General features: G+C 33.7%; 1 protein-coding gene across 2 annotated transcripts in view; it reads right to left on the bottom strand.

Moving 5' to 3' along the window:
- Positions 1–14,334, bottom strand: part of DCDC1 (doublecortin domain containing 1) — a 661,015-nt gene that overhangs the window by 460,160 nt on the left and 186,521 nt on the right. For both annotated transcript variants that reach the window (XM_071218130.1, XM_058305602.2), the window contains one exon: positions 10,831–10,997. In XM_071218130.1, coding sequence (XP_071074231.1) covers positions 10,831–10,997 — 167 coding nt within the window. The remainder of the gene's footprint in view (positions 1–10,830; positions 10,998–14,334) is intronic.

Raw genomic sequence — 14,334 nt, 5'->3', positions numbered from 1 at the left:
CTAGAAAGATTAAATACCAGAACAATTTTCTATCAACCATCACCCATTTTTAAAATATTTATATGTATATAAACCTCTACTTCAACAATCAGAAATTTTACAATGTTCCTTTTTCTCCTCAAATTCATATTTCCATCCCACTTCTTCCTTAGGTGAAATACATGAATAAGGACAGGGAAGGATTCAGTGCCCTACTACAAGTTTTTGGTGCCAATATTTCAAACTGTCCCTTTGTTCAGTGCCCTGGAGATTTTTTACCCTGCAGGACAAAACACCAGAGTATGACTCAGGTTGAAAGAGAAGTGTGTGCTTTTCCTTTCTTAAGGGAGAGGAGAAGATGGGAAAGGTGAAAAGACATGCACCTTCAGTGCAGGTACATTCTCAGGCAGAACAATTTCAGCAAAAAGTACATATGGAATTGCAAATGGAGACTTTAATTCCCTTAAAACTACCCATCCTGCTCTTTGTGAAGTTTTTGTGTACCTGCAGGGGGACTCAACCCTAGTTGTGAATTAAATTCCTCCACGATAAGCCAAGATGCTATCCTCAGGGAGCACAGAGGAAGGGCAGAAATATGAACATCTGAGTATCTTTAGTCAAATGGCTGAGTATTATCAAAAAGGAAGGTTTGGAAACGGACTTTGGCCCAGTGGTTAGGGCGTCCGTCTACCACATGGGAGGCCCGCGGTTCAAGCCCCGGGCCTCCTTGACCCGTGTGGAGCTGGCCATGCGCAGTGCTGATGCGCGCAAGGAGTGCCGCACCACGCAGGGTGTCCCCCGCGTAGGGGAGCCCCACGCGCAAGGAGTGCACCCATAAGGAGAGCCACCCAGCGCGAAGGAGGGAACAGCCTGCCCAAGAATGGCGCCGCCCACACTTCCCGTGCCGCTGACGACAACAGAAGGGGACAAAGAAACAAGAAACAAGATGCAGCAAAAAGACACAGAAAACAGACAACCGGGGGAGGGGAAGGGAATTAAATAAATAAAAATAAATCTTTAAAAAAAAAAAAAAAAAAAGGAAGGTTTAAATTATTTGGTCCAGATCAAACATTGTTTTTACTCCTGCCCACCCCCCCACCCCCCCCACTACCATGCATGGTAACTGATTTAGACAAAACCAGATATAGACAAAATAAAATCTTTCTTTTCCCATCAGGTGTAGTATGAGTGAATTTGCTTCCTTTCTGTATGTATTGCCTTCCTAATGCAAACTGTAAATAGGTTCTCCAAACTTCTGAATGAACTTTCCTTCCCCATCCACACTTCCCGACTACCCCAAGAGCTCAGATGTCCCAATGCTAGAGGTGAGGAAGGCCTTTTCACCCTTCAGCCTTACCTTCAAAATGGGTAAAAAATTTAGCCTTTTTCATTATCTCCAAATAAAGTTATCACGTAATCAAAGAGACACAGTGATAGGCTACACCAAAGAGGATAGTCATTAAATACTTTTGTCCCATCACCAGACTATGCAACCTACTTGATTGTGAATTAATATTTTTAAAATATTGCTATTATCATGTGAAATAGAATAACTATATCTTATTGTGGGGTTTTTTACTGATAAAAGTTAGTTTGTACGAGTAAATATGTAAAATATACCAATGTTTTTAAAAATCCTTTTTTGGCATTTCTTCATTATTTAGAATCATGGGCCACACTCAGCCTCAGAGAAATCCTGGCTATAACCAATGTCCTTCTTTCCTCAACATCAATTCCTTTTTTAACCCTATTCACTCTAAGGTTTCATTATCTTCTAAAGGTCACCAATAACCTTTTTGTTACAAGTATAACCCCATTTGAATGTAATGTCTTTCTGACTCTCAAATGCCTGTCATTGCCTATATGAGTCTCCTTTCAAACCCTCCCCAATTAAAGTTAATGGAGCAATGCCTTGTTTTGTCATCTTGGGCAAGTATCTTATTGCCCCTGAGCTTCCCATCCTTTTTCAAAATATTAACAATATGGAAGCAGATGTGGCTCAAGCAATTGGGCTCCCGTCTACCATATAGGAGGTCTAGGGTTCAATACCCAGGACCTCCTCATGAAGGCAAGCTGGCTCATGTGGAGTGCTGGCCCATGCAGAGAGCTGGCACAACAAGATGACACAACAAAAAGAGACACAGAGGAGAGATAATAAGAGACACAGCAGACCAGGGGATTGAGGTGGCACTTCCACTCCAGAAGGTCACCCAATGAGAATACGAGCAGGCACAGAAGAACACACAGTAAATGGACACAGAGAGCAGACAGGGAGGAGGAGGGAGAAATAAATAAATAAATAAATAATATTAACAATGATGATGATAGTTAATAACTCCTGACCACTTATTATATCCCAGGTACTGTTTTAAGAGTTTTATGTACATTTTAAAATTTTCACAATAATTCAATTATTATTATTATTATTGCTATTATTACTCTTGTTCTTATCTATAAAATGAAATGATGCAATTAGATGGCCTCTTTCATTCTATTTCTTCATTAATCTTTATTTTATCTAAATCCTGATAGACTCTGTACGGTATGTTTTATAATAATAAGTAAATTTCCAAATAGTTTCAAATGGGTATGCCTTGTCTCCAAAACAATAGGGCAAGGTCTTGGACAGTTTTTCTGTAACTTGGATGGAGCACATAAGAAATATTCAAAGTTCTGTTCTATAAGTTTGCCTTGTTTGGTTCTCTAATTATCTCCTTTGGGAGATAGGAGGTCTTTTCTCACCAAACAAAAGAAGGTTAAATCAGAGACTGCCAGAATCATAGTCCCTAAGTATACTACTGTCTTGCTCATTTACAGGGACCCTAAGAGACACTGACGGGCCTAAAGGTGTCCACCCAGTGGTTAGATGGTGAATAGATTGTGACCTACGCGTGTGTGGTGTTTTCTTCCCCACAGTTTTGGGTTTTGTGTGTTTTGTTTTGTTTTGTGAAGACTAGATTCCCTTATCGACCCAATATTGAATTAAACCCAATCATGTTAAAATACTGTTTCTCATTTTGGAAGTCATAGAATGAGATATCCAACTCTAGAAGTATAACAAGGGCATCTGACAGAATTTCCTCCTTCTAGAACACTGTCCAGTAGAACTTTCAGTCATAATGTGGCTAATAAACACCTGAAATGTGGCAAGACAGAAGAATTTTTCTCTTTAATTATAATTTTTTAAGCTACTCAGAGATAATGGCTACCCTATTAGTCAGTAAAGATCTAGAAGATAAGTCACCTGTGATTTGCCAAGGCTCAGGGCTTGGATCTTTCCAGCACCTTGTTTTTAAAGTATTCTCTGAAACTTTGAACATTTACTTTCCAGTTACATATAATCAGTTTTGATAAATGGACTATTGATGTATCCTTTTTCCATGCATGATTGGGTATGTTTAGAAACTTAAAATCTTTTAAAAATATGAAAGGATGCTGATTAGCTTATTCTTGAAGAAATTATGTAAAATTGATTTTCTGATGTAATTAACTTGACAAAATTTGACTGAAGAAAGCAATAAATTAATGTTATATTATTTTCAATCTTTTGCTAGCCATACAGAATGAGAAAATAACGAACTATATTATTTGAAAATCAGTAATTTGTTGACATGATTGATGTTTGTTCAAGCTAATGTTATTAATTAACAACAACAGGAGAGAAGAAAACACTCTAACTCTGAATAAAAGGAGATAAAGCAGTGATTTGCAAAATATTTACACTTAAGATTCTCCTTTTCATCAAACATTAGTCAAACTTCTTAATAATCAAAGATGTTAACTAGCAATCACTGACAACATCCGTCAATCTCAATCACAAATAGAAAATCCTACTCAGTCCTCAGGATAATTAGTTTTCCCACCCCACCCTACCCCCTCAAAGAATGTGTTTCCTATACTCTTGTGGTTCTTCAAGGGGGAAGAAATTCATATTCTTGTCCATTCACACAAACCTCTCAGTGAGCATTATTGTTCTGGGAGGAGGAAACTGTGGGCAGGAGGCCTAGGATGTTGACAGAACAGATACGATGTCAGGTGAAGATAGAATGCTGTGCCCTCTCTAACCAGCTGAAGCCTCGGCATGATTGTTTTCTTACAAATAATACCTGTGGGTGTTGAAACTGTTCAGGGAATCTATCAAACACACTCTTTCACTTTGCTGCTGTAACGCCATAAAATTTATTCTCATTTCAAAAGAGTCATAGGCAATAATATCTGCAGGTGGCTGAGTAATTTAAAGAAAATTTGGCAGGTCTACTTTCACTTACTTTACCAGAACAATTCTATACTTATTTGGAGATTTTCAAATGCAACATTGTCTACTCAGTACGATTAAAACTGTCAAAATAAGATTTTCTTCATCTAGTTAGAGAATTGTCTTAAAATTAAATGTAAGTACAGATAATATAATATAGGGACTTTCAAGGATAAATATTTTATCAGGAAAGAAAAATAATGTTATCATTTCCGTCTTTTACAATTGGAGAAGTCATTCACACATAGATATATGAGAACACAAAATACCTAAACAGAACAATATTATTTAAAAATACATTACTCAAATATTAATGTCAAATTATTCTCATCAAACAAGATTAGATTAGATCAGAGCCTGCCAGAATCACAGCCCCTAAGGTTACTATGAAATCTGAAAGCCTAGGCCTACAGACTTAAAAAAGCTAGCTATACAAAAAGAAAGATAGATAAATAGAAGAATCAAAGAAATAACCCTTTCCAGATTAGATAACTTTCCTTATTAAGTCAACCTATATCCATATTGTTTGCTATATCTATGTTAAGTATTATACAACATTTAAATTCAGAATTTTTTTTAGTTTTCTATTATACAAATGACATTTTCAGTCACAAGTGGGAGAACTCAATGCTTAGTTTTAAAATGTGTTTTTCCATTTTATTTCATTCAAAAGCTACTGTAAAATGAAATAATTTAAGTAATTGTTTATTCAAGAAAAATAAAGAGGTCACTAATACTTTAAAGTGTTGATTTAAAGATGAAAGACAAATTATTAGAAAATCCCCAAATGGAACTTAAGCTTCATCAAAAGCCATAATTATAAAAATAGGAAAGTCTATCTTCCTTTCATGAGTGTTGCAGAGAAAGTTCAATAGTCCTTAAATAAAATATATTTATTTTTGAATACCATTTTAAAAACAAGTTGGCTTTGCCTTGTAATAAGTTAGAGTGTAGTCTTTGCAGTAACAGAATTTGGAGATTTTGCAGGCTACTAGAGGTCAGTCTTTCTACTGTGTGACACCTATCCAAGTTACTTAATGTTTCAGAACTTTTAGTTACTACTTTGTATTCTGGTTTGAACTCCTCCACTGAAACTTTTTCCTTCATAGTTTGTTATAAAAGAATTAGTACCAGATTGATGGATTTGTTTGTTCAGACCATAGCATCTAAATGAACAGAAAAACCTACCTCCACTCAATTCCCTGGTGAAATAGGAACATTGTGTCCATGGGTTGGAAAAAGAAAACCAAGTTGGTATTTATTTTTAAAGTAGGGTTTATTAATAAAGGTAATTTTTTAGTAGAAAGACCGCCTTACTAATATGTGAACAGAGAACTCTGTCAATATAACTAAATCACTATGCAAGAAAAAAAAGTCCCTAAGTCTTTTTTCCCAAACTGGTCATTTAACAAATAATGTCATGGTAAAAAGTTGAATTTTGAACCAGAGGCATATATTTGACATTTGGTAGTATAAATCCAAGAGAAATTAGAGAAAATGCACATTTAAAATTTTTTTCCTGATCTAAACAGTATTATGACAAGCAAATGAAATAACTCATGAAGAAAAATGTGTCATAGATAAATGACGGAAAATATATAGTAGTTCAATATCATTTCTTGTTTTATTTCACTGTCGGTTTTTCCCTATTACCTATGCACAAACTCTAGATGGCAATATTGCACTTACTGTACTTTCAAGAAAATTATCACAGTCAGTCTCCACATATTCTCTTTATCAACATTTTATGTGCCATGGATCTATAGCCTCTTATTATAAGTGTAATGAAGCAGAAGTTATTGAAGCATTTTATTGATTGCTCAGATCACAAGTTTACTGCCATACTGAATTGGCACCTTACTCGCTGAAGCAAACTGCTGACACCTTTTTTAAAAAGTGACAACTACATCTATTTCATGACCAGAAATCCATTTTCATCTCTATCAAGACAAGAATGCAATTTTCACTTCATTTAACTGATGTTAGGCCTGCTCAAAGCATGACACTTAGAAAAAGAAACAAGTTTAAGGTTCTTAAAATACTTCAAAAGTAACTACAATACAGCTTGGTTGCAGGGGGAAAAATCAACAATCATTCAAATCTACGAACAACCCAATATTCTAAAAAATTACTTATCAGAACCTTCAGAAGTAGTTTTTATTACAAAATGACTGAAACATTATTTTCATGTTTTCAATAGTGAATTACAGTATAGATTTTGTTCAAAGGTTTCAAAGGACATAAGTTTCTTCAAAATTGCAACATTTGGGGTATTGCCCCATGAAGGCTAAATAAAAAAAAAAAAAGCTCAGTTTTTAAAATACACATAGAAAATAAAAGAAATAGTTATTCTTCCTGTAATGTTAGAACCAATATTTTGATTGACCAAGATGCAGGATCTATAAAAGCAAACTTTGATCACTTCTTTTATGGAAAATTAAAATACTAACATTTCTTTAAAAATACTTTTTTTCAATAAACAAATTCTGTCAGCTCAAGCAGATTTTGAACTGAATCTATGCTGAATAGCATTGTCATTATTATTACTGATTTGGTGAAAATATATCAGACTTATTGCAAGTATGGATAAAGTGAGCCAACATTAACATACAAATATTTTAACAAAATATTGCTATTTTGGTTGAGGTTAGTTTAATATATTAATAAAATACTTTTCAGCTTCAAACTGGAAAAGCAATATATGGTGAAATTAGATGGTCATTTCTTCATCTAACAATATGCCCACAAAATAAAGCCACAATAGGGTTCTGATTTAAGACGTGGACCCTAATTTTTTAAGTAAAAATTCAGTATCTGAGATTCCTAAACCTAATGCATCAAATATGGAACTTTTAGAAGTAGTATATAGTAGCATCAAAAAGAGAAACTTGCTTAAATTAATGAACAAAAAAGACCAGATACACACACACACACACAATATTTAAATCACTCAGGCAGAAGCTAAGAGATTTCCACATACTTTATTAAGTAATTATCTGTTACAAATAGCTCGCATACACATTTATAAATTAAATTTTCAAAAATAAAAAGTTTCCCTGCACCTGCAGTTTCAGACATAAAGAGAAATTGTCAGTGTTTTTCCATACACTACAGAAGTTTAGAAAATGCCCCAAGACTTCAAGAAATATTGTGGGGACTTTTTGTTTATTTGTTTTAAGTAATCAAACAAGCATAAACTTAATCACAAAGTTGATCATTTCTCCAAAGTGCTGGAAATCAGGAATAAAGTTTAAAGTTCCTTCAAATTTCTTAAATCCACCATAGACACATCTTTCACGTCTTTACTACAGGGACTATGATCCCTTCATAATTAAGATGACGATTATCAAGATATTATAGTTAAATGCCCATTTCTTTTGTTTCCCTCTGCATTTCAGAAATGACTGCAATCTATAACAACTGTTAAGTTCTAAATGACTAAAACTGTAAATTTATCAGCTCCTTTAAAAATTGTAAGCTTTTTCCAGTACCTATGTGTTTCTTCTGTGAAAATACCCAGGAATTTTGCTGGTTGGGGGAGAAAAGCTCAAAAGAGTATCTAAACTGGGATGACATTTTCAGAAATGAATGTTTCCCCAAAATCATGTTTGTACTCAAGACTGCCCATCAGCCCTTTCTGAATCATTATTTATATAGCTGCCTGGCACAGTTCCATGGACTTTTATGCATCTCTAGTGTTTCTGAACAGACTGACATATATTTTGTTTACTGACAGCAACTAAAAGCTCTATGTAGGATCATAAATAAAGAAGATCATGTTTAAAAATCACTAATATCATTTTAAAAGGTAGTGCAGGCTTGTGTTTTGGCCTCTGTTTAGCTGTGTTAGGCCTATGAATGACAGCTTCCCTGCTTGAAGCACACAGAAAGCACAGCCTTCCTCATTCACTGACAGGACTGTGGCCTTTTCACACATTCCTTCCACAGCAGTGTTTGTCCCCAAACACTGGAACTCGACACAATGGCATTCCTACTTCAACACCCCCACCAACAGCACCAGTACATAACAAGAATGCTAATGAGATGGAACAGCCCCATCCCTGAAAGTGTTAACTGCATTTCATAGGAACCCGTCTATGCTATTTCAAAGATTACCAATTAAATAGATTCTGCTTAGCTCTGAGCAATTTCTAAGATGTCTCCACTTTCAAGGAAATACATGTGATAAATGTAAAACTAAGTGACTCTACACTGTCCTAAAGATAATATTTCTTTCTAATAAACATGAATCAAAATATATTTAAGAAAACCCTAATGCAGTGTGTTTAATTCAGCTGCATGCTGTAATAGCCAAGCTGAAGTTAAAAACTGAAAAATGAGTAAGTTGCAGACATAAAACCAGTAGATCTGAGCTTTCTTTTAAAGTGGAATTCTTAAATTTATTTAAAAGAAATTTCCTGTGGGAATGCCAAAACATCAATTCAAAGTCTATAATCTTTTGGCAAAGTCCCAACAAAACAATAGTGTTGCTTTTATATGTGATCTTACAAGAGGAATAAATAGAAATGATATCAATAGTTAATAGTATCCTATCATTTATAAGCTTGGATTTGTTAAGGAAATAGGAAATCATCCTCCACCTCCATTTTACCTATCTAATGATTCTTTAGAAGATTATCCCTAAGGTTAGGTGAAATAAATGCAATTCAATTAAGTTCATTAATGCTAAAAATGATATTTGCTAAAAATCTTACTCACAAAGCTATTGCTAGGCTTAACACTTAACCACTGATGACCTGATAATAGTATTACTACAGTGACTTTTCTAAGCATTGCAAATAATTTAAAATTAAGTCATTATATTTCAAAACAAAAAGAAAAGAGACTCAAGAATACATATAATTCAGCATGTCTAAGAGAAATTAAAATTTGCTGAAAGCCTACTTATTGGTCAAACAGACAATTTCAGGGACACTAAAAATCTTAATTTATGTTCATATTTACAGTTAACATTTATTTTAATAATTTTTATCAGTTTTGACTCATACAGAAGTTTTAAAAATCAAATCACTAAGTATTTCTTAAAGCATTTCTTTATACAAAACTCTTTTCAAATCTAGTACAGCTGTTAACATCTATTTAAAATTTAAATGTTTAAGAGTGGAAGAAAAACATGCCTAACTACTTTTCTGAGTTGCTTCTTATCTCTGATACCTTTACTTTTAATAAAATTTAGAAAATTTTAAACAGTGCTTTTCTTGTATTGAAGAATGGCTTCATGTTTTCTTCAACATCAAATAATTTTAAACTCTCCATAATAGAATTGACCCATATATTATCAAATAAATTATCATAATTCAATTGGTCATAATCTATTTTACAAAAAGTGAAAGAAAATTTCGGTTAAAATAATTTAATCTAATTTCAGTAAAATATTTTTACGTCAGCTTTTATATATGACAGCAGCTTAACAAAGAATATTAAAAACAAGTTTGGATTTTCATTCTTTCATATTCACTATTATAAAGGGCCTTACTTATGTTCCTGATACAAAGAAATTATTTAAGTAGGCAAACAATCATATTTTGCAAATAAAAGTTTTCCATGTGGAGATGTTTCTTGCTAGCTTGCAGATATCTTAGTTTCACACTTTCTTCCAAAGTCATTGCAAGTTGTCTTGTCTGAACCAGACAGCAGGAGGTGCTGTGTGAACACTGAGACTGTCTTCCCTTTCCCACACCCTTCCCCCTGTACGCAGAGAATAATAGCATGATGCTTTCAAAATATTCATTTTTCAACAGACTGTGGCCTGAGATAATGAGCCCAGTTCTGAAATGGAACTGTCCAGTTAGAAATGTAAAACTTAGTCCTAACTTAACATGGTAAAATGTATGCTCAACTTCTTAACACCAAGGGTAAAAGACTCTCAAAAATGAGGTAACTCCATTATTATCTTACAGATTAGTCTGCTTTAGAGTATGAATTCTACTTTAGATAAATTAAAGTCTCCATAAGTATTTATAAAAAATGTCGCAGTCATTATACACATACATACAATTATGGACTGGACATATCAAAATTAAAGGATAAAATCTAGTTCAACCTGACTCAAATACATTAATTCTGTTTCTATACTTTCAGTTCCTCAAACATATGTTTTAAATATGCATAAATGAAGTATGTTACTCTTGGCATGAAGTTAAATCACAATTTTATTTCTCAGAATACAATTTGTTATATTTTAGCCCAACTTCTACAATAGCAAGTCTGGTTTCACATTGAAAAAAAGAAAAGAAAAGAAAGCTGAGCATTTAAACCTTCAATGCCTTAGGAGCTATTCATTTTCTTATTTAAAGTAACTGTCTATAGAATTTCTGCATAAGGGGTTGCCTTCGTTTTGCACAGTATGCAGCAGAAAGATGAGACATATGACATCCCATACCAAAAGACAGATACAATTAGCCCCATTATTGCTGGCTTTGAGATTACAGAAGCATTTTGGCTCCCTAACGGGCACTGAGCTCTCAAAATACATGTCACAGTTCTTCTATGACACTATGCCAATCATTGCCTCTATACAACCAAGTGCATTTTTAAAAATATAATAAAGCAGTTTTTAAAAAGGGATGACTCACCTGCTTATAATATATTTTTGCAGACTTTAATCGTTGGTATAAGGCCAAAAGAACTCCTTGGATGTACATCTTAGCTCCTGAGGGGCTGAAACCTTCTCCCTTAGAGACCCAAACTGGTCCCCGCAAAGGTGTGATGGAATTTTGTAGACACTTTTCAAGCAGAGGAACTATGCAAGAAAAAAAGGGGGAAATAAATTCTTTTGACCCAACCGAAATACACTGCCTAAAACACAGCCCCAACCCCAGAGCTTACTCTTAACATCTATTATTTATATCTGACCTGGGTTAAGTCTTAGAGAGGCAATTCCTGCATTACTAGTGGCCACCATGAAGGATGCATTTATATTGAGACACCCCCTTTCCCCCATGCAAGACTCATAAGCTTTGTGAGCACACCTGAATAGTTCTGAAGTGTGCCTAACTAGCTGCACGGAGTGTCATGGTGTGCACTGATTGCCTTATCTTCTCATTTATCACAGATGAGTTGGAACCAACCTTGCTGAAATCTACTTGCATTGTCCTGATAAAATTGTAAGATCCATGTTGTTTCTCTATACAGCTCCCTGTAGAGGAGCCTATATACCTGAAACATCACATCTGGAAATTATTCATAAAATATAATCCACACCTTTATAAATCATCCTGTTCTAGGGTTTTCATTGCCTTTGCTTAAGTAACCCATAAAACAGGGTGGCAAGACTGTTTAAATATAAGGGAGAGAATCTTAAGCAAGTGTTTTATCATACCTTTTTGTTTTTAAGCTTCTGGGATATAAACTAGTCGAAGATCTAGGAATGCTATTCCATCATGCGTTTTGTAAACAGATAGAAGCTATTTATTTGCAGGTCCATAGAGCAACATCCATATGGACTTGACAGACATGTTTATACACTTTTTCACATGATTAGCTTATAAAGTCTTTCTAGTGTAAAATAGTCAAAAACATGACAGCTAGCTAACAGTTTTCAAGATTTAATTTCTCTCTGAAGGCAGAAATAAACAATAAAATCTTAGGCACACTTGGGAACCAGAAGAATGAAAGTATCATTTTTTAAAAACTTGATCTTTACTTAAGTGTACACACGTGACACAAACATAAATGTACAAATAGTTACATGCTTGGGTACCTTATTCTGATACATATTTCTACTAGAAAAGGAATTAAGTAGATCACCAGCAAAGAAAATAGGTCCGTGCCATTGGTTTTGTTATATGTTGCATATTTTATGCAGAGAAGCCTAGCGTAGCAATCTGGAAATTGAATTACAATTAGGTTCAGCTGTGCTGCTGAGAAGCTGAGTTATGCAAATGGACTTTGCTACTGGTATTTTGCTGAACTTTGCTCTTGGTAAAAAAGTTATGCATTTTATGGCAATAAGATCTGCAACTCTCTACACCAAAGCACAATTTAAAGTTGGCCTGATATATTTAACACGAAGGGCAATGTTGGCTATAGAGTTTAAGATTTCTAATCTACTAGGAAAAAGTTAAAAGGAAATTACGACCCAATGATAAACACCTCAGATGTGTACTTGAAACACACTCACACAACTTGAGAAATGAATTCCCGATATTTACCTATCGATAACCATTTTTATACTCCTGGAGAAATTGCTTTTCTCTCTAAATTTTATCATCAACAAAATGCCTCAAACTTTAAAAACAATATAAAATCACATATATCACCAAAAATTTAAAAGTAAAGGAAAAAGTAAACAAATGAAATTTTCAGAATTCTTCAATCTCTCAAAGGATGTACAATTCAATCTTGATTATAATTTTTCCTAAATAAACTTAACTAAAGAATCATCAGCATTTTCTGTCATTTACTGGTACAGCATTCACATATGACTATGTATTAGATTTTAATTTGTTCACTTTTAGTTGATACAGTCACTGAACTTGATACAGTTTTTGAACAATAATACTTAAATAGCTGTTGAATTAAAATAAAACTAAATAAATGAAGAGGTAAACAATAAATAAATTACACCCTAGATTTAATCTTGAATTTGAATCTGAGAAATTTTTATCAGATTTTCCAGTGTTATAGCCTTATTCTTCAATGCAAATCACAAAATAACTTTCAAATTCCTTATGTGAGCCCAAGGATTCCCAAAGAAGAATTAACTAGTTCTTCTAACACAAACGTCTACTTTTTTTTTAAGTTTCTTCCCTCCTTAAGAATTTAAGTAAAAATATAGCTTAGAAAAAAAGAATTTTACCAAAACTGAAGCAGTATCAGAATCGATTTTGGATGGAAAATAGCTCCCATGCTCCACATGATTTATATAATTAAGAATACTATGGAAACCAGAAACAGCAAAGCAAAGAAAGCAGTATTCACAAGCAGGTTTTATAAGGGACTTCAGAATCTGCTCTGAACTTATTGAATAATCTGTTCAGTATTCCAGAATCTCCCTGCTGGAAGCAGGGCCCTCATTATAACCAGGAGAGCGCTAATAAAGGTTAGCCTCTGAACTAGGGATTAGCCCAGCTCTTTCTTTTTGGAAGCTGCAAACTAGTAACTTTGATGATCTTCTTGAAAAGGAAGACAAAGCACACTCCAAGAACAAACAATGTTTCCACTAACTGGGAAGGTACAGAAAACATAAGAAAATGATATGCCTAAATACTTGGAAAGGAACTATAAATCAACATAATGTGTTATATTGAAAAAGTAAATTTTATTAAACAGCAGAATTAAATAACTCTCCATAAAAAAGGAATCTTGGTCCAAAATGATAATTTGGAAATATAACTGAATTTTTTAAAAGCCATTTGACTATTCTACCACAAATAGAAATTTTAACAGAGGTATGGATTATTTTTTAAGTTTTTAGTGGGTATTGACATATTCTATACCAAGAAGAGTTCATAAGTGTTCTTAGCCAATGGTTTTCTTCTCTCTTTTATGAAGAGTGCTCCTTTTCTAAAGCAAATCTTCATTCCGCTAAAGAAGACTACTATATAAAGACATGCAAGAAATAAGGGCAATGATTTAGATCAATAGATATTTTTCAGCCTTGGAAAGACCATAAACCAAGATGCTGGTAAGAGCTAACAAAGCACAATGTAGACAATGAAAAAACAGACCTCTTCCACAAAATAAACCCAGGGTATTATTTTCATGTCTTTTCAAACCTTGTGCTTCTCCTTCTTCAAACTGTTACTCAGAAACAATGTGAAGGTTAACTGTCTCCTCTTACCCTATGTTCCTTTAATATTTGTTTACATGGCTACACATAAGCATTTCTTCTTATGCTTAAGGGCTTTATTATGGGTATTCTACTAATTTTTCTATTACCCTGATTAAGAACTATGCATTTTCTGTAATTTTGGTATTTTAATTAAGTGAGCCCTCAACATTTTTTATTAGATAAATGATTTGGAAATGAATTCTTAAGTTTGTCTTTATGCATAGGTCAGTCAAATGCAGTAATTTTTACCAATGGGAATGTGAAAAGTTATGTGGATGATTGCTTTTCATTCATTTTGTTGATT

The sequence above is a fragment of the Dasypus novemcinctus genome, chromosome 10 (genome assembly GCF_030445035.2).
Source record: "Dasypus novemcinctus isolate mDasNov1 chromosome 10, mDasNov1.1.hap2, whole genome shotgun sequence".
Taxonomy (NCBI): domain Eukaryota; kingdom Metazoa; phylum Chordata; class Mammalia; order Cingulata; family Dasypodidae; genus Dasypus; species Dasypus novemcinctus.
Note: the sequence above shows the minus strand (reverse complement) of the source record. Positions and strands in the feature narration are given on the sequence as shown.